We start from the raw sequence: 23,380 nt of genomic DNA, 5'->3' as shown, positions 1-23,380 counted from the left end.
GAATGCTAATTACGTAGAGTTACACGTCAACCATTCATAGGTCATCAAGGTCTTCGTCCCGAGGGGATGACTTTCCCTGTTTGTTGAGTCGGGACATCTCGTGATCTTCGCCTGAACGCGGAGAACCAGACGCAGACATGGCAATCGCCTGTCGTCCGGTATCAGAGGACTCGAGGAACTCGCGCAGTCGTCGCTTACCCTCAATCATTGCCTGGTTTGACGCAGCCTCAGTCATTTTGATAATAGGGCCCCAGAGGTTAAGCTGGTATGTCACATAGAGGCCGATGCCGCACACGAAGATCAGGAAGAAGTAAGCTGGATTGCGGAGGACTGCAGATGTAATGGTCAGCATTGCATATATGAAAAGTCCTTCCGTAGATAAAGCCTACCTGCGATGATTTCGTTCCAGCCGAATGCAAGGAGAATTCCCCAGAAATACAACGGAACCTGGGTCATGCCGCCGATGGCACTTCGCTTCGCCTCCACATACACTCCATCCGCAGACTTCTTGAATCGTACTGTGAGCTCCTGGCGCTTTGCATCGCTAAGGATTGTCATTTCCTCTTCAAGACTCTTGCCTTCTTCTTCGTCAACACCACCAATGGGTGGCAAATCCTCCTCATCGGCAGGGGTCGCTGAGCTGGGGGTGTGTCCAATCCAGCGGTCTAACGGGGGCGAAGCAGAAGTCTCTGCTAGACGGAACTTGGAGAGAAGAGGGATCAAAGTCAAAGTGGATTCGCGAGCCCGCGTATAGATGCCCTCAATATCGTCAGTCGGCCGCCAAATCCTCGGAACGCCCGCGTCATCGTAACGAAATTTGTCCTCGAAGTTCTCGCGAAGCTTCAGCAACAGGTTGCCTTCAATCATCTCTTCTTCGATCTTTGCGCGCAAAACACCCCATGACTTCCGTCGCAATCTCCATAGACCAACATCGACTTCTTCCAGGCTAGCATCGAAACTGCTAGCTCGGTCAGTGAACCTCCTCTCGGCATCAAGGACTGTCTCAACGAAGACATTCCAGACTCTGTCCCAGAACTTCTTCTCTGACGGCTTTTCGCCGTTTTCTGGGGCGCCACCACCAGCACGTCCAGACCCAAGAGCGTTGAACTCCAGGCCTACAGACTCACCCAAGCGAGATTGAACCCACCGCTCAACGCGCGTTGCCAGGCGTCTCATTTCTTCCCGCCTTAAGCGGCCGCTGACCTCAGCTAGTTCCTTCTCGTACAGCGCGAATTCTTGCTTGTAATCGCTCCACGACGTGCCTTCCACTACAGTAGCGCGTGCAACTTCCTTATACTTCTCTAGAGCCTTCTTGACTTCATCGTTGACAATCTCCGCAAAGTCGTAGCCTGTGCCCCTCTTCTGACCCGTCTTCACGGCAGTGGTAACAGCCTCGCTGAACTCGCTGATGCCGGACTTGTGGGCGGCATTAAGCTGACCATGAAGAAGTGCCTTCAAACGCGTGTCAACCTTACTTTCTAACTCCGCTCGCTTGCGCTGATATACACCCTTGTGGTAACGGCTGGCTTCGGTCTCAAAGTTCTTTGTAACCTTGACACGCGCCGACCGCATTGCTGCACCTAGCCCTCCTAGTACCTCGGGCTCTCCAAGACGTATAGCCTGGCTTTGCTTATCTTCAAAGGGACCGATGGATTCGTCAAAGACAACCATGACCTCTCTCAGAATCTCGTCGCAGCGGAATTGCGCGAGCAATTCTTGTTGAGTGGGCAAATCCAAATCTTTGTTGTTAACGATCTGATCCCAGATGCCTTCGACATATACAGAAAATCCGTCTGCAGGAATGCGGCGATGGTATTCGGGCAGGAAAACACCGCCCTCCGAAAACTCGCCAATCCGCGCATTAAGTGCAGTGTTTTTTTGCCCTTCGTGGAAACGAAGGCTTAGCTTCTTGGTTTCTTCGACGAATTTCTCGGGCTGATAGCTCTTATGAGGAAGTCCATAGAACTGGAAGTCAAAATAATCATGGACAGATGAGCGCTCCAGACCCTGGGGCTTGGAGATCGAGTCCCAGAGACGGGACATGTCTTCCATCAAGGTTTTTTGCAGAGCTTTGAGTGGCGTCGTCCCGACAAAGTCACGAATGACGAAGAATAAAAGGGACCTGTGCGTGGTGCTATGGCGTGCAAGTCAGCTTCTGCATGCACGAGGGCTGAACCGTCAGGTGACGTACTTCTTGTCCTTCAAAAACAATTGCAAGTTGACTTCGAAGACTGTCTTGAGCAAGCCCATGTTGGCACCTTGGTACAAACCAACTTGATGCTCCCATATGTTGACGATCAGAACCTCGCTGGTCGCAAGCGCAAAAAGGGCGCTCTTGCGTTCAAAATCTTGGTCTTCTCCTCTCTCACGTCCATCGGTACCTTCCACATCCATCACCAAGATGTTATCGGCCATTGACTTTCCGTCCCCATTCTTGTTCTTCGACAGCCAGATACCCTTTGTAGTCTGTCGCCTTTCCGCCTCGGCCATGACGGAAAAGTGGGTGCCGAAGAGGTGGTTCAGGAGGGTGGACTTTCCGGTTGACTGAGACCCAAAGACCGAGATGAGATGGTAGTTGAAACCGGCGGGGGCAACATTCTCAAAAGTCAGGTACTTGGACAAGTTTGTACTATAGTGCTGTTGTTAGTTTCAACGCCGCACAGAGACAGATGCCGTCCGACGTCAGATTAAGCCGCATCGGCACGAACAGTTCGGCATAGCGGAGTGACGGGGAAACATACTTGAATTCCTTATTCTCGTCGATTACTTGAACGCCATGCTCGTAAGTGGTTTTATCACTGCTGTCGCTGCCAATGGGGGCAAAATGGCCATTGGTCGCCATAATTAACAAATGCCGTTGGGAATATACCCAAGGTCACGAAATCGTCGACGATGAAACCAAATTTCGTATTCCAAATGCGAACGAAGTCTATCTGAGTATTCGCAAAGGCGAAAATACTCGGCATAAAAATGCAAAGAGTGGTGGTGTAAACGAGACAGTGCTAATAATGCAGGTCGAGATTCGGATGCAAGAGGACGGGGGAGCTTATGTGCGATGAAGTAAGTAAGAAAAGGGTCACATAGATGGTGTCAAATCACAAGACCCCGGAGGCCACACAGAAATCGAGCTCAAGTACCTCGTGGTGCGCCAAAGGTTTATTGGGAAGGCCAGGTTGGTCGGTTGAGACTTGAAAGTGGATGAACCCCAGCCTCCATGATTGTGGCAGGAGGGATGGTTCCATCGCCTGGAGGCTGGAGCGTCATTCGCCGCCTGAATTTCCAGGCGATAATCATCCCTTTTCCCCTCGGTATCAGAAGCATGTTTGACCTCCTCCACCATTACAAAAGAAAACTGGTTGTCATCATTCAATTCATATTCAAACATGGCTATGGAAAAAGAGAGGAGATGCGAAATAAAAGGATTCTACATATAGAATAAAATACAGGTTTATGAAAAATAACTCAAAACTCCGGAGCAGCCCCGTTTCCCAATGATGAGTTCTGTAGCCCTTCGCCGTTCCCTGCGCTGCAGCTGTGAACACCGAAAGTCCCAGATGTACACTTTTGATTTAGTACAAACATTCATTTACTCATCCATTACGCGGGTGACCAGACCAGTAGCGACAGTGCGGCCACCCTCACGGATGTTGAAGCGCTGACCAGCCTCCGCGGGGACGGGGTAGAAAACGTTCATGACCATCTCGACGTTATCACCAGGCATGACACGGCGGGCATTGTCACCGTCGGGGAAGGAAAGATCGCAAGCCTCATCTAAAGTGATCGTTAATTTGAAAGTTCGTGGGTTTGGATTCAACAAAGCGTTAAGAACTTACCAGCTGTGCGAATGTAAACCTGAGGACGGTAGTTGACACCAAAGCCGCTGCGACGACCACCCTCAGCCTCAGTGAGGACATACATGGAGACCAAGAACTTCTTGTGGGCCTTGGCGGTGCCGGGAGCTGTAATGACCATACCACGGGTGACGTCCTCACGGCGGACACCACGGAGAAGAAGACCGGAGTTGTCACCGGCGCGGGACTCGTCGCAGCTCTTCTTGAAGGTCTCGATGTCGGTGACCTTAGTCTTGATGACTTCACCGGACTTGCCTCCGAGAATCTCGACTTCAGCATCCTTCTTGAGCAGACCACGCTCGACACGGCCAGAGGCGACAGTACCACGACCAGGAATAGAGAAAACTTCCTCGACAGACATCAGGAAGGGCTTGTCCAAGTCACGCTGAGGGGTAGGAATCCAGGTGTCAACGGCCTCGAGGAGAGAGTCAATACGCTCGGCACCAATCTCGGGGCGGCGGTCCTCGAGAGCGCAGAGGGCGGAACCGAAGATGATGGGCGTCTCCTCGCCCTCGAATCCGTAGGAGCTGAGGAGCTCACGCATCTCCAGCTCGACAAGTTCCAACATTTCTGGGTCATCAACGGCATCAACCTTGTTGACGAACACAACGATCTTCTGGATACCGACCTGGCGAGCAAGCAGCAAGTGCTCACGGGTCTGGGGCCTATTTTCAAAAGGGTCAGCTGTCATCCTACAGCATCTTTCCAAGAACGTCGATTAACAGACATTTGACCATCGGAGGCAGCAACGACGACAATGGCACCATCCATGTTGGCGGCACCAGTAATCATGTTCTTGATGTAATCAGCGTGACCGGGACAGTCAACGTGGGCATAGTGCCTGTCGTTGGTAGCGAATTCGATGTGGGCGGTAGAAATGGTGATACCACGCTTCCGCTCCTCGGGAGCTTTGTCGATGGCACCGTACTCAAGGAAGGTGGCGAGACCCTTGGAGGCCTGGTGCTTAGTGATGGCAGCGGTCAATGTGGTCTAGGAAGGATCCATGTTAGAGAAGATATCGTAACGTATAGAATAGGAGTCTCACCTTGCCGTGATCAACGTGACCGATAGTACCTTTCAACAATCATCAGACAATGCAGAATCAATTGGCAACATACTCAACTCACCAATGTTCACATGAGGCTTGGAGCGCTCGAAGGCAGAGGCCATCGCGCGAACAGACTGTCTGTCCTTGGAAAGCGCATAGTGGACGGGGTTGACACCGCGAGGACGCAGGAGCGAGGTCCTGGTGGTGCGGAAAAGAAGGTTGGCGGTTCTGGAAAGGCCCGACATGATGAATGCTCCGCGAGAGAAAGACAAACAGAAAAAGAGAGCAAGGGAACGCGATGGATTGAAGAAACGACACCTGACGACTCGCTCGAGCTTTGCAACAGCCGGAAAAATTTAGGGGACGGGCTTAGTCATCTACGAGCCAATCAACACCGGAGAACTGCGGATGTTCCTGGAGCTCGGACCAGAGGGAACTAAGTTTACGACAGGTTACTAGGTAGTATTTAACTAGGTACACCTACCCTGCTACTGATTATGGGAATATCAATCATGGCCCGGCCTTCCTGACGCCGTGGGTCTGAATATGCTGGCCCGAGCTGTCAACTGGACTCGCCTGGTTATTTCCTATAGCTGCCGACTATAACCGTGCTAGGAACCTCAAACTTGTAAAGCGGGCTGCTCACGCGATCTAGGCAATAAAGACAGTGTTAACATTCAATGTGACCGGATGTTCTAGTCTGTTCGAACCACTGAGATATTCACATAGCCCTCGCAGCTGGTCTAAAAAACTTATCTGTCACCAAAGGTCCAGAACGAGCCTCTCTCCTATACACCGCGAAACACACGGCATCATCGTTCGGTTCTCAATCTTTTCATCACTGGACAAAACAGTATCCCGATGCTCGGCGATTCCTTCAAGAATCTCCACCTCACATGTACCGCATGTGCCCTTGGAACAGGTTGACATTATCCCGCATCCGTTCTGATTGAGTACTTCCAGCAAGGTCTGCTCGGGGGGAACAGCAAGTGTTCGACCGCTGCGGTTAAGAATGACTTCAAATGACTTTCTGGGGAGAAGTTCCTGCGTGGGGGCCGCTTGGAATCTTTCCACCTTCAGCTGGATCATTGGTTTATCTATACAAGCTTTTTCCAAAGCCGATAGAAGCCGTTCCGGTCCACAGCAGTACACCTGGGTCCTCTCATTCTGCTGCAGTGCGAATGACTCCAGGTCAAACCGTTCACCGTCAGCTTTTGTCCACACCTCAACCGGATGCTCCTGTTGCAGCTCGTGAAGATATGCCATTGTAGCCCGGGAACGCCCCAGGTATATCAACTTGTAATCTGCATGTTGTCGCTTCGCTTCAGCCAGCATCGGTATAATTGGCGTGATGCCTATACCTCCTGCTATGAAAATGTATCGTTGGCTTTGGTGCAACCGAAAATGATTCCGTAGTGCCCTGACCGTTAAATTGGAGCCTTCGCGGAGGGTTTGGTGAAACCACCTAGAGCCCCCAGTTCCGAGTTCGTCCTTCAATATGGCTATCTTCCAATGACTCGTGTCTTGAGGGTCAGAACAGAGAGAATACTGTCGATAGCCGTGCTCGCTAAGGATGCTAATATGTGCGCCCGGCTCCCATACAGGTAGTGAAGACAAAGGTCCAGGGATCAAGGTGAGTTCCAATATCTCTTCTGTCAAGAACGCCAGGCGTGTTACTGTCGCTGAAATGGTGTCTAGGGATTTAGTCTTATGACTGCTTGGGTATCCCCCAAAGATATCCTTTGTCCAAGGGGATTTTGGAGGGTCCCATGCCACAACAACCCGCTCAATCCCTCGACTTGGCCCTACATTCGCGTACTCAATCTCAGTATACGGCGTGACCAATCTGAGATTAGGAAGGCGCTCTCGAAGCACGGCAAGCTCTGTCTTGAGGAGCAATCGAGCGAGTGGTGCCCCAAGGCAGGCATGGACCCCGCGGCCAAATCCCAAATGCTGCTTGGAGAATTTTCGGCCTAACTGAAGTCGGTCAGGGCACTCGAACGCACTGTTGTCTCTGCTCCCCGAGTTGTAGGCAAGAAATACACGATCCCCTGCATGTAGCGCCCGAGGGCCAAGAGTTGTATCTTCTTTCACTAATCGCAGCATGCCAGTGATAGCTGATTCATAGCGGAGAAGCTCTTCAATAGTGGCTGACACAGATGCTTCGTCCGATGTGGCCTGCTTCCATACGCCCTCGTGCAAAAGGTGACTTGTCCCCATTGAAAGGACACTCGTTGTCGTTTCGTGTCCGGCTAATAGCAGACCAGAAATCATAGCCAGATGTTCAAAGTCAGTCATCTCCACAGCCCCGGAATCTCGCTGGTCCCAGATATAGCTGATCAGGTCATCTTGACGGTCATGCTTTCGATTCTGAATCACCTCCGCCACATAATCGTGGAGATCAAGAACATCCTGAACCTCCTGCTCAGCCGACACATACTCAGCTTCGGTAATACCCCCGAACAAACTAAGACAGCGGCCAATCCATCGCCACTTCGCAGGGTCCAGGCCAGCAACAGTGACGATCATCTTCAGCGGCAACGGCAAAGCGAAATTCGACTTAAGCTCAATCTCCCCCTTCTCAACAAAACCATTGATCAGTTCATGGGCCAGCTCTGTCATTAGCGGCCTGAACCTCTCCAACTTCCGCGGCACAAAGAAGCCGCTCACACTCGCGCGAAGTCGGTCATGGTCGGGGTTATCCCAGCCCAACAAGGTGCCGCCCTGGGGGACACGGTCTGCGAAAAGTGGTTTGATGACGTCTGGGAACTCGGGGACTGTGACTCCTTTCGAGGCAAATATTTCCGGATGATCGAGGACATACACAATATCATCATATCGAGATACAACATGGGCTCCGAATATCTCACTGTACTCTATATTGTCACTCGACCTATGCTCTTCTAGATCTGTGAAGAGGTTTCGTGGATTGCTGAAGGGGCAGCCTTCGGCTACTTGTGTCTCGATGGCCGCCATAACAATGCAGGCTTTTTTTTTAGTAGACCTAATTGTTGTCATTACAGCAAATGGCCTACACGTTCTGTGTCAAGTATACAGTCGCCCACCGGCAGCAAACCGGTGTCGGGAAGTGGGCTGTGTGGGCGCGTGGGGGTTGACATGGGATAGTGCGGGGGATGGATGGCCATGCGAACTTTGAAAATATATCTCTACTCGTAGAATTAGAAGGCACCAGTGGATTTGTGTCATCACCAGAGGATGGCGCGAAAGTGCCCAGGTATGAGCTAGAAGTACCTTTTGGATGCCGGGATCCTTTGATTCACAGCATATTGCAGCCTGTAAAACCGACTATGATATGTTATCCGGTGGTCAAATATTATACATAGAATTTATCTGTTAAAATACATTTCGCAGAGCTTGGGCTCTTCGAGCCCCTTACGCGGTTCGTTTCTTCACTAGCAGCGTAACTTGCTTGCCCGGCATGCCTTCCATGGGCTCAATTTGTACAGCATCTGCGTCTTTGACGGTCTGTAGCACTTTGTCCATCAATGCCTTGATTTCCTCCACTGTCGGAATCCGCTTGCCCTTCTTCCTCTTTAGAATTATCTCCACTGCCCGGCCCTTGTCCAAGAAACCCAGTAGTTGCTTGAGACGATGATTAAGATCATGAGCATCGATCGCCCAATTCAGCTCTATCGTCTTAACCGAAGCCTTCGCGGCCTTGACGGCTTTTTCTACTTTGGATTTCTGCAGCGCTTGTTGTCGGACAGCAGTGGTGCTCACGATCTTGCAGACGGCAGGTTTATCGTATGAGCCGGGAGATACTTGGAGGAGGGTTTCGTCAGGCCGGTTGATGGTTCTCAAGACGTCGCGAAGTCGGACTGGAGGATCGAGTTTATTATCCGCATTCACGATCTGGACATACTCGGCCTGAATGTGGTTGTTGGTGGTAATCTGGTTCTGTGCAAGGAACCCCCGAGAATTGAATCGGACTTGCAGCCGAGGCTGTGTAGGAGCATAGCAAAAAAACTGAGTTCGGGGTACTGGTTGAGGTCCGAGGAAAACCTGGCGGAGAGCTTGAGTTGACGAAAGGAGGCCGCGGATGTGCTTCATTATGGGCAATTAGATGGTTGGCTGAGGTTCGAGGAAACGCGGCGGAGGGAACAATGGCAGACGTCTAAACGGAAGCTTCAAATACTTATATTGAGCAAAGCGCGAAGTATCGGATGGTTAGGCGTAATATTGTAAACACCGGCGTTTAAAGCGCCAGAACTTCAAGAAGCAAGTCTTTCGCCGCATGCGGCTGGAGGAACAGCCACAGATTTGACGCCACAGCGGATCCAATCCCTTTTCCATCTCGATTCTCGACCCTGAACAACTTTCTTATCTCTCCTTCTCCCCAGACATTCATCTCCTGTCCACCTTCATTTCTTCTTTGGCAGGCTCGGTCTTCTCAGCCCCCATGCTCGCGTCTTTTCTTCATCACTAAACCTTCTCTCCTTTACACCTCGGGTGCGACGTCGTCTGCCCGTTGCTAATACCTTTTCCGTTCTCTTCTTGCTCGCATGTCGACTGGAGTTGACGGTAGAAATCCAGGCCCAAGAGCTTCTAGACGTTCTATCTCGCGGGTCACTGATTCTGCGGGCTTTACTACAGATCTACCGACCGCATTTGCAGACAAACCTTCCGCGATCATGACTCAAACTCAGCGGTCTCGTTACCTCAAGACGGGGGCAATTGTTTTCGCTTTGTTGCTTATGCTCTTTTGGATTGCTCCCTCGCGAAGCACAGGATCTAGCTATGGGTCTGGTAAGTCATTGCAGATCCTTTTATCATTGAGGTTGCTCCTAATATTCACTATCTAGGTTCACAAGCAACCTCCGGCGGCGTTCCTCTTACGCAAAAATGTACCAAGTCGCACGATTCCTCCAAGCCCCTCATTCAATACGCTATGATGATCGACGCCGGAAGCCAAGGTTCCCGAATTCATGTCTACAAGTTCAACAACTGCGGCCCGACCCCCGAGCTCGAGCATGAGGAATTCGCCCAAACCGAAAAGAAGCAAGGTGGTTCTGGACTCAGTTATTACAAGGAGGATGCAGAGGGCGCAGCAAAGAGCTTGGATCCTCTTCTGGAAGTTGCATTGAAGACTGTTCCCGACGAGTACAAGTCGTGCTCACCAATTGCTGTCAAGGCTACTGCGGGATTGCGCATGCTTGGACCCGAATTGAGCGACAAAATCCTGGAGGCAGTCAGAACTCGCCTTGAGACTGTCTATCCTTTCCCTGTCGTCTCCCGAGAGAAGGGTGGTGTTGAGATCATGGATGGCTCCGATGAAGGTGTCTACGCTTGGATTACCACGAATTACCTCCTCGGGAAGATTGGTGGACCGGACGAGAATCCTACCGCAGCGGTTTTCGATCTTGGTGGTGGATCTACTCAGATTGTTTTCCAGCCCACATTCGAGAAGAGCCCGTCCGGCGGTATGCCAGAGCACTTGGCCGAGGGTGACCACAAGTACGATCTCCAGTTCGGTGGACGCCACTTTGAGCTATACCAGCACTCTCATCTCGGATACGGTCTGATGGCTGCGCGCACTGCGGTGCATAAGGCAATCGTCGAGACAAAGTTGAAGTCCAGCCCTCCTGATGATCGCACTTGGCTGAAGCAACCCATTACTAACCCTTGCATTGGACCCGGCATGGAACGCGAAGTGGAGTTAAAGTATGAGGGTGAGGAAGCCAACCACCCACTCGCTCCTGGTGTCACAGTCAAGATGGTCGGCCCGAACGAGGGAGCTCCTTCGACAGCTGCTCAGTGTCGCGGACTGACCGAGAAGATCCTCAACAAGGAAGCCAACTGCGCCCTTGCTCCTTGCTCTTTCAACGGAGTGCATCAGCCATCGCTTGAAAAGACATTTGCCAAGGAAGATGTCTACATCTTCTCCTACTTTTACGAACGCACCCAACCGCTGGGCATGCCCGAGTCTTTCACTTTGGATGAGATGCACGACTTGACCAAGACTGTTTGCGCTGGCGAGTCCGCTTGGGGCGTCTTTGAGGGCATTCCTGATGCATTGAAGGAACTTAATGACCGTCCGGAGTGGTGTCTCGACCTGAACTTCCAGCTCGGTCTCCTCCACACAGGTTATGACATGCCCTTGTCGCGCGAGGTCAAGATTGCGAAGAAGATCAAGGGTAACGAGCTTGGATGGTGTCTCGGTGCCAGGTAAGGTTTTCTCTTTACTTTAAAGTACTAAGATACTAATGGTTATATAGTCTACCCCTCCTAAGCCAGGAATCAGGTTGGACATGCCGGGTGAAACAAATTGCATAGATCACGGTGACGCAGCAATGACTTGAGATACACTTTATAATTATCATTGAAAGGTGCAAATATTCTTTCTTCTGCATGCTGACAGGCTAGACCGTTAGTACTGTATTTCTTTTGCATGGTTTGGGTTAAGCCTCGTCTTGTACGGTATGAGCACTTGGTTATCGGTGAATATAGAACGTTTTATTTCATGCATCATGAATTGGCGATAGCCTGTAATTTTCCCAGTAAACATCTTCATGCCGAAGACCTAAACACCCATTTTGCCAGTATGCGAAGACGGTCTGCCTATAGCAAACAACTTTTCGACGCCATAGTTTAGTTATCACCAATATAAGTTACCCCAAACGCCGAGTATATGCATGCACTGGCCGCTCCGTCACCAAAATTCCGCTTTCAGTTTCCTAGATCTTGGATTGACGGCTTGGCCGATGGTGAAGTCTTCTCCTTTCCCATTAGATGATCCAGCACGTTTGTCTCTGATCCGGTCGACCTCGAATCTTTCGAGTCTCCTTCAAGAGGGTTTCGCTCATCATCAGGACGCTTCTCTTCCAAAACACCCAAACCTAGATTCTGTAGACTGGTGTCAGAACTCCAAATCCATCAGTGGACATGTGGCGGACAAACCATCTCGATATACTGTCCCTCTTCATCATCATGACTATCCCCTTCCTCCTCATCGTTGTCAAGTCGAATATCCTTCCCCCTTCCAGCGTCAATCTCCCTTTGCAAATCGTCATTCGCCGTCTTCATCTGTGGCAGAAACGCCGATAACCGTGAGAAAAGAGAAGGCTCTTGATTGATCCGGCGGATATGCGGTTTTCGGCGCGCAGGTAAAGAGGTGACTTCCTCACTCGAGCCACTCAGGCCATTTAAATTTTCGGCGTTTTCGCTGTGATTATCGTCTTCATCTTCATCGTCGGAAGAAGATAGAGAAGAGCCAGAGGAAGAGGTATAATCGTCGTCATCGTCGTCGTCGTCATCATCATTATCATCATTACCATTAGTCGGCGAAACTTTTCGGGCGTTCAACGCGGAAATATCACGCCCGCCATTCTCGCCCGTCACAGCAGACTGAGTTTGAAATTGATCGCTGCGTGGGCGTTTAGGGAGAGTTATTTCGCATGCAGGGTGAGATTGCGTCTCCGGGCGCTTCTGTGGCACCTCATCCATTCTCTGCGCTGCCAATGAAATGGGAGAGACAAAAATCAAGAGTAGCCGGGGGAAGGATGTGCTTCGCGAAAGGCCAGGGTGGGGTCGTTTTAGGTAGCCGGTCGCGAGGGGATGGAGAGTTATGCAGGTCCGTCCCGTGGTTATTGGTTGGCTCCCATATGCAAGGCGTTGCTAGAGACCGTCTTAGGATTTGTCTGAAGAAATAATTGGATTCTTTAAACGTTTGAAGCAGGATGCACTTGTTAGACGGGACCATTATTATTACCTATTGGATCATGTCGGCTGCCGGTGTCATGAGATTTGAATCCGCAGCCATGTGGCAGCATCATCCTATTACTTGGGTATCACGCCAGTGAATTGGTCAAGTTAGGTAGAGGGGAAACTGGAGGCTGGCAGTGGCAGTGAAGCTCACTCCTTTAGCCTCTAATTGGGGATTAATATAATTAAGGTACTGAACGAACACATATATGCGCTTGCGCTTCCCATTTTGCTTCCTCCCTGGGGCTTATTCCACCCCCGTCTTCATCTGGTTCTCTATGTCTCCGCTGGCTCGAGCTTCTATATTTGACTCGTTCTTTGACTGGAGGTTTATTCATACTTGAAGACGAAGCATCTGACTGTACGACGTGATCGCTTTGAAGATAGGGACTCTAATAACTTATAATTCAGCGATAGCTAACAGACGCACAGCACTCGATCAAGCACCGAAAAGGTCGTCGCTATACTGCACCGGTATATCTGGTTGAGTCTAGATCATCATCGCACCCCATCCCCGCATCAAGGTACCAGACCAGAACAGACCGATCCAAAAACCACCACCATGGATACCCCCGAACTCCGCCTCCAGAAAGCTTCCCCAACAGAAGAATCTCCCGAGACCGTCGACAAAAGTCCAGCAAATCGACGAACCCTCCACCAAAACATCCTCGGCAAGCTCCGTCCGCTCCCGTTGCAATACCACTGGACATTCTGGTACGACAAGCACTCCGACAATGCCTCCGACTACGACGACAGATTGTACGTGCTTTACGAAGACGTCGCAGACATAGCGACCTTCTACCGCGTCTACAACAATTACCCGTGGGAGAAAATACCACAGCGCGACACGGTGCATATCTTCCGGAAGGGCGTGCGACCAGTCTGGGAGGATCGGGAGAACGTCAAGGGAGGGTGCTGGCGATTTCGGATACCAAAGAGGAAGGCACAGGCTTTCTTTCATGAGATTGCGATCTTGTGTTTGGCGAACGAGTTTCAGGCGGTGCTTGAGAAGGGTATGATGTGTCCTCTCCCATCTGGAAACCGTTTTTTTTTTCAGCCGAGCGGACTGACCAAGTATATCTTATAGAACACGACCATGTCCTTGGCGTTTCTACCTCTGTCAAGTTTAATACTCACTTGATCTCGGTCTGGAACAAGTTAGGGTCCAACGAGCGCTCTATCAAGCTCCTAGAGGAAACGATCCTGAATCGATTGTCGCCGGCCCTGCGTCCCGCCGACGACAGCCCTAACTCTTACTTCTACAAGCGTCATAGCGAGAATGAAGGGTACAAGGAGGCCATTGAACAGCTGGAGGCGAAGGAATGATCGGCTCGTGTCCAGAGATACCGTGAAGATGTCTCGGTATCTGAAAATTGATTAAATTTATATATGATGTATATTTTAGAGGATAGAAAGGAATCAAAGGCTCGGGTTGCGGAACTACCACTAGAAGTGGGCATTATCAATAGTGTATTGGTCTATGGTGTTATACATGATAATCGTACATGATGCTGCAGATAGGGAGACGGCCATATGATGCACGCCTACTCCCTAGAAGGAGGTTTCTCATCGGTATCGCCAGGTCGCCAGCTCTGCGCTTTCTGGGTTGGATCGCGAGTTCTTTCTCGTTCTCCATGTGGAAGGTACCGGTCAATGTCGATAAAACCTCGAGACGACCTATCATCAGTCCGCTCAGGAGATCGCACCCGTCGACGTGGGGAGCGACTCCGACGGCTCGTAGACGGTACATACCGGTCAATGTCAAGTAGACTTGGAGAGCGCTGGCGAGAACGAGATCGTCGACGTTTAGGTGAAGCAGAGCTCTTCCGATCCTTGTCTCTGCCGCGCTCGTCCCCTTTGTCCCCTTCTGCCTCGGGTTTGTCTCGTTCTCGATCAACAGTTCTGTCGTGTTCAGTGTCTCTTTCGCTAGGTTTCTCCTTGTCTCGAGTCCGAGCTCGATCCTTATCGCGGTCTCTGTCTCGTTCTCTTTCGGTTTCACGATCCTTTTCCCGCTCTCGGTCTCTCGATCTAGGTCTGTCTCTGATGCGATCCCTATCCCTATCCCTATCCCTTTCTCGCTCCTTTGACCTATCTCTTTCACCTTCTCGCTCTCGTCTTCTGTCCCCATCCCGATCCCGGCGGGATGAACGTGGGCGTGACCGGGAGCGGGAGTAGTGGCTATATCTTCGACGGCGGTCGTCATGATCCGGCCTATCCCTACCACGGTCGCGACTGCGGTCTCGGCGACGATCGTTGTCCCTATCTCGGTCATCTGGGTCACGGTCTTTGTCGCGGTCTGATCTGCGCTCTCTGTCACGGTCTCTGTCACGGTCCCTATCCTCACGGTCACGACAATCACGCTCCCGCTCCCGGTCTGATCTGCGTTCTCTGTCACGGTCTCTGTCAAGTCCCCTATCCTCACGGTCACGACGATCACGATCTCGCTCCCGATCTCGGTCTCCTCGGTCTCTGTCACGGTCTCGCTCGCGAAAACTATCCCTCTCCCTCTCCCTATCGTATGTTCGAGTAGCAGATCTGCTCCTACTGCGATGACTTGGCCGGTAGGTCTCGTAACGCGCGGCTCGGAAGTCGCGAAGCGCAGGCCTCTCGTCGGCATCTCGGTCTCGAGGGCGATCAGAAATCTCTCGTGAGCGAGCATTACGGTCCTCGTCAAATCGTGATCTCCTCCTCGAACGGCTTCTGCTTTTATCGCGCTTTCGGTTACGGTCGTCTGCTACTGCCGATCCGCGCCTTCTGTTACGGTCTGCATCAACAGCTGGGCTGCCTGATTTTGTAGGAGTATGCGAAAATCTCGACTCCGGCATATTCTTTGGCTTGGTGGGCGCCGGTTTCAGTCCGTTTTCGATCGCTTCAGCCTCTTCGAAATCAAACTCCGGCTTTTGTCGAGCTTTCGCGGCCAATTCTTCGCCTTCTTTCAGTAGGAGTTTTAAAGCGGCCTCCTCAAGCGATTTCTCGTCCACGGGTACAGCTGGAGGTTTTGGGGGAGTAGGTTCCTTTGGAGTCGGGGTTTTGTCGGTTTTTGAATCTTTGCGAACAGGTGACACGCCGCGTTCTGAGCGATACCCAGGGGACCGGTCACGATAGCGTGGTTGGTCTCGATCCCTATCCCTCTCCCTATCGCGATCTCGCTCTAGATCTCTGTCCCTTGTGCGGCTGCGATCCCTATCACGATATCCTCTATCTCGGTATCTGTCTCGGTCCTCGCGGCGCCGCCGCTCATATCGCTCCTGTCGCTCTTTCTCCCTCTGATCATCTAATGCTCGCTGTTCGGCGCGTCGTTGTTCATCGCGCTCCCGCTTCCTGGCTCGTTCTTCGTCATCCTTCTTTCTCTGAATTTCACGTTGCTTCCGGTCGTCTTCCGCTTTTCGGCGGGCTTCCTCCTCTTCAATCTCTCTTCTCTTCCGCTCTTCCTCTTGCCAAATTTTCTCTCGTTCATCCCGCTTAGCCTTCACAAGCGCAGCGTATTCCTCGTCCGTCTTGTTGCCAGCTATTTCTTCACGGGTGGCTTGCTCATCACCGACTTCTTGACGCCGTATCTCGCGAATAGATTCTAGGATATCTGGAAGAAGTCGAGCGGCCAGCGCATCGAGAGTTCTCTCCACCGTCTTGTAGACATCGCTGCGATCGACAGCACCTTCGATCAACGTTGCGGCTTTGCCCTGTTCCCTTGAAAGCAGTTGAGGTTCGCGCTCTATCTCGGACTCCGCAAGGTCGATCAGGAGTTTTGTGAATTCGACTTTTCCTTCCTGCCCGCGGTCAGTACCCAGCAGAAGTGTGCAAGGTAGACATAAAGAATTCATACCCCGTCATGGAACTCAGACCATATTCTCTTCCGGATGTTATCAAATCCTCCTTTCTTCTTGTAGTTGTGTAAAAGGTCATCAATAGCTTCGTGTTGCGCAGTAGTCAACGGTAGCTCCTCGGTCTTGAACTTCTTCCGCTGCAAGGTCTCAACATCGACCAACGGTCTCTTTACGCCATTAACTTGCGGCAAAGGGCTTTCCGCAAGCCCATCCATGGCAAAAAGAGTCAGACAATGAGACGGAGAGAGCGACCGAATGATCTGATCATAAGGGAAGGTAAAAAGTTGGCATTGGGAATCGCGACAAGTCGCGCAAGTGGTCGCTGTATCGCAGGCGCGACGGAAGATCGGAGAAATAATACATCCGGATGCAGATTGCGAACTGCGGCCCCGTGATTCGACAGCCTGACCTCAGAGGCACAACTTCACCCCGATTGCCCGTCTTGTTGCCTCTGCCGAACGAGCTCCATTGCGACGCTAGCTCGAGTCCTCTTCGCGAAACCGCTGCTTGCAACTTTATCATAGCAGTCTCGGATACCGATTATACCTGCCTCACCGTGCGGTCCGCCGTCTTCTATCCGTCATCATGGTTCACAAAGTCCTCTTCTGGGGCGGCTTTGGTACGTGCGGTCACCTGTGTTGATGGTCCCGGAGGCAGTCCAATGGCCCTACCGCATCATGGGCTTCTTATTCCGGACAATTTTGTCGCTGCAAACCCTTACTGACACGACCGCAGGCGTCGCCGTCCGTCTCTGGCAACTCGGCATCGAAATGCGTCCCCTCCTCGCTAGGGAGTCCCTCTGGGTGTACCCCCTCTTCGCTGGTGTCGGCGGCAGCTTCGGATACTGGCTCCACGGCGTCGAGCAACGACAACTCGCCATCCTCGCACAGCAGAAGCAAGCCATTCTGGAGAAGCGTCGGCGACGGGATGAGGGGCTGAACAAGGTCGAAGAGGCGGGCACTTTGGCTGCGACGTCGTGAGGTTGTACAGTTCTGCTTGTGTTTATATCATATCATATCCTTTTTTTGCGGTCAATGGTCATGGAATAGTGGGGTGGTGGAAATGAGTGATGGGTTTTTCTCTCGCTGGTTTATAGAGATTAAAGACCTGTGATTCCGATGTATCAAAATCAAAATTCACAATGTTGAGATTCGTTTTATGGTTGCTTCTTTGAAATAGAAGAACAGGGCTCTAATACTGATGTTGCTTATAAGGGTGTGAAATGGAATATTGATTGTGTGCAATACAGATCTACCAACCTCTGGGTATGGGATACCGCGCAATCACTGCATCACTAGCGTTCATGTAGCTAGTAAACTTTTTTAATAGGCTTACACTAGAGTTGCCCCAAAAACACGTCCTATGCATTTTTCTTAACCAACATAGTTTTTGAAACAAGTACTTGGGTACTATGTAAAGCCAGCCAGCCCCCACTAGTGTGTATTTCGTTATGGAACTGGCCCAAGAGGCTGGTATATGTAGCGATATGTACATGAATTACCATGGCAGAACACACGAAGCCAGCTCATGTCCTCTCTATCGTAAATTGCACCGAGATCTCCCACTTCTGACCGCCGCCTCCATATCCTCCTCCAAGCCGATTTCTAATCAGGCTAGATACGCGCTCGCGTAGTTGTACGAGGTTCTCCTCTGAGCCAGAGACGCGTAGCTTTAAATTCGCCATGCACAGTCCATAATGTGCTTGCCAGAACCTGGCGTCATCAACAGAAAAGACGGACGGGTCGGCTTCGATATCACGAACGACGTCAGAAACACCAGTGCCGGAATAGGACATGAGAAGCATAGACCCTAGAGTCTTGACAAGTCGCACTCCGAGGAAGCACATGGAGACTGCTATCGTGCTAGATAGCAACACGTCAAGCCAGTTGTAGAGTTGGATTGACACCAACGGGAGTATCAGGAGCAAGGTGGAGCATGAAAGAGTCAGGAAATGAGACGGGTTACTGAGCACTGAGGGTAATGATTCAATATACCCGAATCGCATGGCCTTCCCAATACGCCCATGGTTCCTCAAACCGATAGCGGAGATCAACGTGGAAGAGATGGCAAGAAGTGCAGTAAAGTCTACACTTCCCGGAGAGACGCGCTCATGGGCATGCTCATGGTGAGGCTCATGGCCTGAAGACTCGAGGAAATGCTGGAGATTGTGGGAAATGAGGTCCATGCCCATAAATAGGAGCAGCACGCACATGGCGAATCCTGCTAGCACCTCCGCTCGCTCCAGCCCGAATGGATGCCGAATACTTGACCTCTTCCAGACTTCGAAATTGCCTAGCACGTCCACAGCCACACATAATAATGCACCGAGTGAGTCAAACAGGATCAAATGAGACAAGGCAGTCATCGCTAGTGATCCGTGTGCGCTCCACAGTGTGTATGCGGCGACGAACATATGGCACACGCTCCACCAAAACCTGCGTTTCTGATCCACAGACATACTGGCCCGACATTCTTTCAGCGTCGGTATGGGTAGCGAGTTTGGTAAAGCCAACGGAGCTCTCGGAGGCGGTTCAAGAAAGATTTGATGCGAGATACTACTGTGTTTGTACTTGTGACCACGTCGCTGGCCTATGTTCTGCAGAGAGATATGTTAATGGAGTCTCTTTTTATGATTGAACAAGCTGAAAGCTTACAGATTTCACGACAGGGCTTTTAGCCATTGTCATGGTTTGGAAGTTGAATGGCCCAGACGACACATTATCGCTCTGGCCATTTCGTGTATCCGCCGGCAAGTTGAACGAGGCTCTTGTAGGGCTTAGACGGTTGCGGTCATCGGTATCAGATAGACTCCGTGGAAATGATTCAACCAGAGGTGATAGCGCGTCGTGATCAACGGCATGGGATGCGTAGCTCGAAGCGCTCTGAGGATCATCGGGAGGTGGAGTGGGCGTCCGCGGAGGCAAAGGGAGAGGCATGTTCGATGCCATTGCGCCGACGCACGGAATGGACGCTTGCTGATATGATTGACGGAGGCGCCGCTATGCTCGCTAAGCCTGCAGAAGGCGATGTATTAAGTGAATGACAAAATCCGAAGTGTTGCTTGAGCGTAGAAGGGAAGCCCTGGGGGTTTGTGACATCCCCGATCGGGTCAGGAGGCGCCGAGGCGGGGATGGACACGATAGGGGGCCTCAGGCTGTAACATAAGCCTACTCGTCGCATCATCGACTCTCTTTCATTGCCCGTCATCATTCTGACCTTTCACTCCACCACATATTTCCAGCCTTTTCGCATCTTCATGACTTACGACTGATGATTTACCTTGTCCCCCGCCGGCTCCTAGTAATGCGCTCCCAAATAGTGACCTGAGGTGGCTCGATTGATCAGACGTCCGGACACTGGCGTCTCCCGCAGTATCTATGGATCATCGCAGCTCGTTTTTCTTCTTCGTGATCGTCATTTACTTCCTTCTCAGCTCACAGTCTCATGCGCCGTTATTATCTCAGGACCGTGAACATCAGAGAGAGCTCGAGCGAGAACGAAATGCGCTTCGCCTCTTGAACGAGTCAAGATATGGAGACTTCGACCCCCGAGCTGATAAGTGGCTTCCATTTCTCGGGGCTCGGAAGAACGACAGCTATGACTGGGAACTCTTGGCAGACGCTCAGGATAGGGCTCGGTATCAGCTTCAGTCAGCCTTCTCAGACGCCGGTTTAGAGCCCCCGAAGGAACTCGAAAGTGCCAATGCTTCTGGGGTTTTGAATCTTTCCCAACTGGTCCTCCCAGTTTATCACAACTCGACGGGTGTATTACGGGGAGAATGGGTACGTCGGAAGTTAGACAAGCCTCGGCCACCTCTCAATAAGACTGCTATCATTCTTGAGCATGAGTATTCTACGCAAGAGTTCAGTCAGAACATTACCGCCAGCACTGGGACGTTCTACTTGAGGATCCACGAGGAAGTTGGGGAGGAACTGAGAGCGCCTGAAGGTCGTGTGCGGGAGATTCAAGCAAATCTAGCCGTGGAAACCGATGAGTATTGGTCTAGCACCATGTTCATAGCGCTTTATGGAGTTCATTTTCCTGACACTGGGGGTATTATTTTGACTACGACAAGCGAGAAATTCCGTGGTGTCTTTACCCTCCCGCACTTGGCGATGTCACCAGACTCCTACAACATCTCTCAGCAGCTTCTTCTCAAGTCACTCTCGGACACTGTCGCGGAGAAGCTGAACCGACCCCCTACGCTCTTCCCTTGGTCGTCTCTTGTAGGAACGGAGCAGGTGGAATTCCCATCACCAAAATGTGAACATATTGTGTACCTGCAACAACATCCAGTGGCTATTGAAGGCTATCTCGCGGAACAGGCGGTCATTGATCAAATGGAGCAAGAAATGAGATTCCCCATGGGCGCGCCTATTCCTCCACCGCCGTCACTGGTCATGTCCGCGGTGGTGTACTCTCCCGACTGTGGATATATTCTCGAAACTAAAGGAGCCCCTGATTTCCCTCCAACAGACAGACTGTATCTAGCGGGGTATAAGTCAGAAGAGTTTTCGAGATACGCAGCTCGTATAGCATTCCTGATCTCGGCCACGTTTGTCGGTCAGCTTACCCTGCTCATGCGGCAGGTCAAAGATGCATCCACCCCTTCAACACGGAGTCGAATCAGCTTCTACACAATTGCTCTTATGGCATACGGTGATGCATACGTACTTGTCTTCAGCCTATTGGAACTTTATACAGCCATCTCATTCTTGGTTATCGCTACCATGTCGTTCATCGCATTCCTTTCTGCCAGCTACATTGGCATGAAATTCATTATTGAAGTCTATGCCATCCAAGCCCCCGAACGGAGGGAGCAATCTCGTCGACCCACTCCGACGCCGTCTTCCCAGCCGGCCGAACTGCCCCTTCCTGCTACTGCGACTCGGGTCAGAGATTCTGGTGCCACACCTATTATATTGACCCCCGATCAAGACCCTCCTGCCGAGGAGGAAGAGGAGGCAGCCACGCAGAATCGTTCCACCGTGCCGACGGCGCAAGAAACCCGCAGCGACGTTGGGTCAATGTACGCGCGCTTCTACTTCATCTTATTTGTCTCCCTCATCATATCTCTTTGGTCATTCCTCTGGCCCAGTCCACTGAACGCTTGGTACGCTCGGGCATTGGCGTTCCTATACCTCTCATTCTGGGTACCACAGATCTACCGCAACATCATGCGCAACTGCCGAAAAGCTCTCCGCTGGGACTTTGTCGTGGGCGAAAGCTGCCTCCGGCTCGTCCCGTTCTTATACTTCCTCACGATCCGCGAAAACGTGCTCTTCGTGCAGTCAGACTACAAGACCGCCCTCGCTTTAACTGGTTGGGTTTGGGTCCAAGTCTGGATCCTAGCAAGCCAGGACATCCTTGGGCCCCGATTCTTTGTCCCCCAAGGTTGGGCACCACCTGCATATGACTACCACCCGATACTGCGCGACGGCCTAGAGTCAAGCCTAGATCTTGAGTCTGGCGGTGTGCTACCCATTGGCGCTCTCCGAGCCGACGGCCGAGACTCTAGCGACACTAAAGACGACGACCGACAGCGTACCAAGGAAAAGAAAAAGGCGATATTTGACTGCGCGATCTGTATGCAGGACATTGAGGTCCCGGTTCTCGCAGCGCCGGGTGCCCCCGGTAGTAGCGTTGCGGATGGGGCGAGTAGTATCCTTACTCGCCGAACGTATATGGTTACACCCTGCCGACACATCTTCCATAGCCCTTGTTTGGAGAGTTGGATGAAGTTGCGGCTGCAGTGTCCTATTTGCCGCGAGTCTGTTCCACCGGTTTAGATCCATAGCGTTGCGATAGACACCTGTGTTTAGCAAAAGAGTTGTTTCCACTCAATACATGTTATTACATTTCAAAACCGCTACGCACAGCTTGAGATTGTTTATCATAATATATATTCGCCTTCCTGTTGGACGTCAAAAGCGCACAGCCGACGAGGGCCGGACATACATAAAAACTGTAGTCTAAATCCAGTCAAAGAAACACCACTCCCAAGTAGACATCTCATATTTTCCCTTCTCTATTCACACCACCAACACATCTACTCCTCATCGATAGTCTCCTTATAAGCCGCGGCATCGAGCAACCCATCCAATTCCGTAGGATCACTGACTTCAATCTCGGCAATCCACGCCTCCGCCTCGGGGCTCTCGTTGATGAACTTTGCCTTGTCCTCCAGGACGGCGTTACCCTGGATCACCTTGCCGGAGACGGGGGAGAGGACATCCGAGGCAGACTTGACAGACTCAACGGCGCCGACAGGCTCGCCGGCGCTAACTTCGAGGTCCGCGGTGGGGAGCTCGACGTAGACGACGTCGCCGAGAGATTTGGCAGCATATTCAGTGATGCCGATCTTGGCTGTTGGGAATTTTTGTTAGTAAAGGTTGGATTTGGGGAAGGTTGAGGGAAGTGGGAGAGGAGTGTGGGTGGGAGCAGCTCACCAGTCTTGCCGTCATGGGCGAGCTCGATCCATTCGTGAGACTCGGTGTACTTCTTGACCTCCACTGAGGGTAACAACAACAATTAGCATATATTAGAAGAGATAGCGACCGCGACACCACTCAATGGTACCTCTATTCTGAAAGATTGTGCGAAACATACAGAAAGGACTTTGCGAAAAGCTCCGGATGCTTCCCCGCGGGAAACCACTTGCGGGCGAGACCCTGCGGACGGAGCTCAGAGGGAGCTTCTGGGCGAGGGAGCGAGAAGCGAAGGGGCGGAGAACTCGAACGGCAGTGGCCATTGTGTTGTTTTCTGGTATTTAAAGGGTGAAAATAGCGAAATCGAAGAGAGGAGAGAGAGGTTCGGGGAATGAAGAGAGAGGTAACTGGCGAGAGAGTGGATGATGTCGGCGGAGGTAGATAAAGCGATGCCAAGACATCAACTGATAAGCGGCGTCATGCTAGACTAGCCCGGGTCGGGAAAAT

General features: G+C 51.5%; 12 protein-coding genes across 12 annotated transcripts; 4 read left to right on the top strand and 8 right to left on the bottom strand.

Moving 5' to 3' along the window:
- Nucleotides 1-34: 34 nt before the first annotated feature.
- Nucleotides 35-2,842, bottom strand: sey1 (dynamin-like GTPase SEY1; the record flags this gene model as incomplete). The annotated part of the gene is made up of 4 exons (XM_073717875.1): nt 35-330; nt 390-2,134; nt 2,192-2,629; nt 2,709-2,842. The coding sequence occupies 4 exons, from the start codon at nt 2,840-2,842 to the stop codon at nt 35-37; spliced, it is 2,613 nt and encodes an 870-aa protein (XP_073565185.1).
- Nucleotides 2,843-3,188: 346 nt separating this feature from the next.
- BJY04DRAFT_202304 (translation elongation factor Tu) lies at nt 3,189-5,305 on the bottom strand. The gene is made up of 5 exons (XM_073713181.1): nt 4,979-5,305; nt 4,897-4,925; nt 4,579-4,841; nt 3,834-4,516; nt 3,189-3,771 (listed from the first exon to the last, which is right to left on the bottom strand). The coding sequence occupies exons 1-5, from the start codon at nt 5,142-5,144 to the stop codon at nt 3,587-3,589; spliced, it is 1,326 nt and encodes a 441-aa protein (XP_073565184.1). The 5' UTR covers nt 5,145-5,305; the 3' UTR covers nt 3,189-3,586.
- Nucleotides 5,306-5,398: 93 nt separating this feature from the next.
- On the bottom strand, nt 5,399-7,915 carry BJY04DRAFT_232721 (cytochrome P450). Its single transcript, XM_073719796.1, has one exon. It carries the CDS (start codon nt 7,873-7,875, stop codon nt 5,659-5,661), a length of 2,217 nt encoding a protein of 738 aa, XP_073565183.1. The 5' UTR covers nt 7,876-7,915; the 3' UTR covers nt 5,399-5,658.
- Nucleotides 7,916-8,292: 377 nt separating this feature from the next.
- On the bottom strand, nt 8,293-8,970 carry BJY04DRAFT_224140 (putative translation initiation factor IF3; the record flags this gene model as incomplete). Its single annotated transcript, XM_073717874.1, has 1 exon — nt 8,293-8,970. One exon carries the CDS (start codon nt 8,968-8,970, stop codon nt 8,293-8,295), a length of 678 nt encoding a protein of 225 aa, XP_073565182.1.
- Nucleotides 8,971-9,551: 581 nt separating this feature from the next.
- On the top strand, nt 9,552-11,193 carry BJY04DRAFT_211389 (guanosine diphosphatase; the record flags this gene model as incomplete). The annotated part of the gene is made up of 3 exons (XM_073714396.1): nt 9,552-9,666; nt 9,723-11,085; nt 11,136-11,193. The coding sequence occupies 3 exons, from the start codon at nt 9,552-9,554 to the stop codon at nt 11,191-11,193; spliced, it is 1,536 nt and encodes a 511-aa protein (XP_073565181.1).
- Nucleotides 11,194-11,549: 356 nt separating this feature from the next.
- BJY04DRAFT_165538 (NOPCHAP1/New4 family protein) lies at nt 11,550-12,773 on the bottom strand. Its single transcript, XM_073709125.1, has 2 exons — nt 11,818-12,773; nt 11,550-11,763 (listed from the first exon to the last, which is right to left on the bottom strand). The coding sequence occupies exons 1-2, from the start codon at nt 12,361-12,363 to the stop codon at nt 11,587-11,589; spliced, it is 723 nt and encodes a 240-aa protein (XP_073565180.1). The 5' UTR covers nt 12,364-12,773; the 3' UTR covers nt 11,550-11,586.
- On the top strand, nt 12,597-14,073 carry BJY04DRAFT_202293 (eukaryotic translation initiation factor 4E). The gene is made up of 2 exons (XM_073713180.1): nt 12,597-13,643; nt 13,679-14,073. Exons 1-2 carry the CDS (start codon nt 13,184-13,186, stop codon nt 13,945-13,947), a joined length of 729 nt encoding a protein of 242 aa, XP_073565179.1. The 5' UTR covers nt 12,597-13,183; the 3' UTR covers nt 13,948-14,073.
- Nucleotides 14,074-14,088: 15 nt separating this feature from the next.
- BJY04DRAFT_165536 (BOD1/SHG1 domain-containing protein) lies at nt 14,089-16,796 on the bottom strand. Its single transcript, XM_073709124.1, has 2 exons — nt 16,445-16,796; nt 14,089-16,388 (listed from the first exon to the last, which is right to left on the bottom strand). The coding sequence occupies exons 1-2, from the start codon at nt 16,658-16,660 to the stop codon at nt 14,166-14,168; spliced, it is 2,439 nt and encodes an 812-aa protein (XP_073565178.1). The 5' UTR covers nt 16,661-16,796; the 3' UTR covers nt 14,089-14,165.
- A 48-nt stretch (nt 16,797-16,844) lies between these two features.
- On the top strand, nt 16,845-17,803 carry BJY04DRAFT_202288 (putative NADH-ubiquinone oxidoreductase 14 kDa subunit). Its single transcript, XM_073713179.1, has 2 exons — nt 16,845-17,064; nt 17,181-17,803. The coding sequence occupies exons 1-2, from the start codon at nt 17,031-17,033 to the stop codon at nt 17,423-17,425; spliced, it is 279 nt and encodes a 92-aa protein (XP_073565177.1). The 5' UTR covers nt 16,845-17,030; the 3' UTR covers nt 17,426-17,803.
- On the bottom strand, nt 17,801-19,539 carry BJY04DRAFT_202287 (cation efflux family protein family). The gene is made up of 2 exons (XM_073713178.1): nt 19,100-19,539; nt 17,801-19,041 (listed from the first exon to the last, which is right to left on the bottom strand). Exons 1-2 carry the CDS (start codon nt 19,391-19,393, stop codon nt 17,971-17,973), a joined length of 1,365 nt encoding a protein of 454 aa, XP_073565176.1. The 5' UTR covers nt 19,394-19,539; the 3' UTR covers nt 17,801-17,970.
- A 113-nt stretch (nt 19,540-19,652) lies between these two features.
- dscA (ubiquitin-protein ligase dscA) lies at nt 19,653-22,818 on the top strand. The gene has a single exon (XM_073709122.1). It carries the CDS (start codon nt 19,823-19,825, stop codon nt 22,232-22,234), a length of 2,412 nt encoding a protein of 803 aa, XP_073565175.1. The 5' UTR covers nt 19,653-19,822; the 3' UTR covers nt 22,235-22,818.
- BJY04DRAFT_165503 (glycine decarboxylase subunit H) lies at nt 22,365-23,281 on the bottom strand. Its single transcript, XM_073709121.1, has 3 exons — nt 23,055-23,281; nt 22,895-22,957; nt 22,365-22,811 (listed from the first exon to the last, which is right to left on the bottom strand). Exons 1-3 carry the CDS (start codon nt 23,194-23,196, stop codon nt 22,495-22,497), a joined length of 522 nt encoding a protein of 173 aa, XP_073565174.1. The 5' UTR covers nt 23,197-23,281; the 3' UTR covers nt 22,365-22,494.
- Nucleotides 23,282-23,380: the final 99 nt, after the last annotated feature.

The sequence above is a fragment of the Aspergillus karnatakaensis genome, assembly GCF_047715665.1.
Source record: "Aspergillus karnatakaensis strain CBS 102800 unplaced genomic scaffold BJY04scaffold_84, whole genome shotgun sequence".
Taxonomy (NCBI): Eukaryota; Fungi; Ascomycota; class Eurotiomycetes; order Eurotiales; family Aspergillaceae; genus Aspergillus; species Aspergillus karnatakaensis.
Note: the sequence above shows the minus strand (reverse complement) of the source record. Positions and strands in the feature narration are given on the sequence as shown.

What these genes read in the sequence shown, in the direction of transcription:
- BJY04DRAFT_202304 (XM_073713181.1), bottom strand. Translation starts at nt 5,144, where the DNA reads ATGTCGGGCCTTTCCAGAACCGCCAACCTTCTTTTCCGCACCACCAGG. An exon ending in GCTGCCTCCGATGGTCAAAT is followed by an intron (nt 4,517 to 4,578) that starts GTCTGTTAATCG and finishes TTTTGAAAATAG; the next exon opens with GCCCCAGACCCGTGAGCACT. An exon ending in GGTTTACATTCGCACAGCTG is followed by an intron (nt 3,772 to 3,833) that starts GTAAGTTCTTAA and finishes CGATCACTTTAG; the next exon opens with ATGAGGCTTGCGATCTTTCC.
- BJY04DRAFT_232721 (XM_073719796.1), bottom strand. Translation starts at nt 7,875, where the DNA reads ATGGCGGCCATCGAGACACAAGTAGCCGAAGGCTGCCCCTTCAGCAAT.
- BJY04DRAFT_165538 (XM_073709125.1), bottom strand. Translation starts at nt 12,363, where the DNA reads ATGGATGAGGTGCCACAGAAGCGCCCGGAGACGCAATCTCACCCTGCA. An exon ending in AGGGACAGTATATCGAGATG is followed by an intron (nt 11,764 to 11,817) that starts GTTTGTCCGCCA and finishes ACCAGTCTACAG; the next exon opens with AATCTAGGTTTGGGTGTTTT.
- BJY04DRAFT_202293 (XM_073713180.1), top strand. Translation starts at nt 13,184, where the DNA reads ATGGATACCCCCGAACTCCGCCTCCAGAAAGCTTCCCCAACAGAAGAA. An exon ending in GCTTGAGAAGGGTATGATGT is followed by an intron (nt 13,644 to 13,678) that starts GTCCTCTCCCAT and finishes TTTTTTTTTCAG; the next exon opens with CCGAGCGGACTGACCAAGTA.
- BJY04DRAFT_165536 (XM_073709124.1), bottom strand. Translation starts at nt 16,660, where the DNA reads ATGGATGGGCTTGCGGAAAGCCCTTTGCCGCAAGTTAATGGCGTAAAG. An exon ending in GGTCTGAGTTCCATGACGGG is followed by an intron (nt 16,389 to 16,444) that starts GTATGAATTCTT and finishes GACCGCGGGCAG; the next exon opens with GAAGGAAAAGTCGAATTCAC.
- BJY04DRAFT_202288 (XM_073713179.1), top strand. Translation starts at nt 17,031, where the DNA reads ATGGTTCACAAAGTCCTCTTCTGGGGCGGCTTTG. An exon ending in CCTCTTCTGGGGCGGCTTTG is followed by an intron (nt 17,065 to 17,180) that starts GTACGTGCGGTC and finishes ACACGACCGCAG; the next exon opens with GCGTCGCCGTCCGTCTCTGG.
- BJY04DRAFT_202287 (XM_073713178.1), bottom strand. Translation starts at nt 19,393, where the DNA reads ATGGCATCGAACATGCCTCTCCCTTTGCCTCCGCGGACGCCCACTCCA. An exon ending in AAAGCCCTGTCGTGAAATCT is followed by an intron (nt 19,042 to 19,099) that starts GTAAGCTTTCAG and finishes ATCTCTCTGCAG; the next exon opens with AACATAGGCCAGCGACGTGG.
- dscA (XM_073709122.1), top strand. Translation starts at nt 19,823, where the DNA reads ATGGATCATCGCAGCTCGTTTTTCTTCTTCGTGATCGTCATTTACTTC.
- BJY04DRAFT_165503 (XM_073709121.1), bottom strand. Translation starts at nt 23,196, where the DNA reads ATGGCCACTGCCGTTCGAGTTCTCCGCCCCTTCGCTTCTCGCTCCCTC. An exon ending in CTTTTCGCAAAGTCCTTTCT is followed by an intron (nt 22,958 to 23,054) that starts GTATGTTTCGCA and finishes TGTTACCCTCAG; the next exon opens with TGGAGGTCAAGAAGTACACC. An exon ending in CGCCCATGACGGCAAGACTG is followed by an intron (nt 22,812 to 22,894) that starts GTGAGCTGCTCC and finishes AATTCCCAACAG; the next exon opens with CCAAGATCGGCATCACTGAA.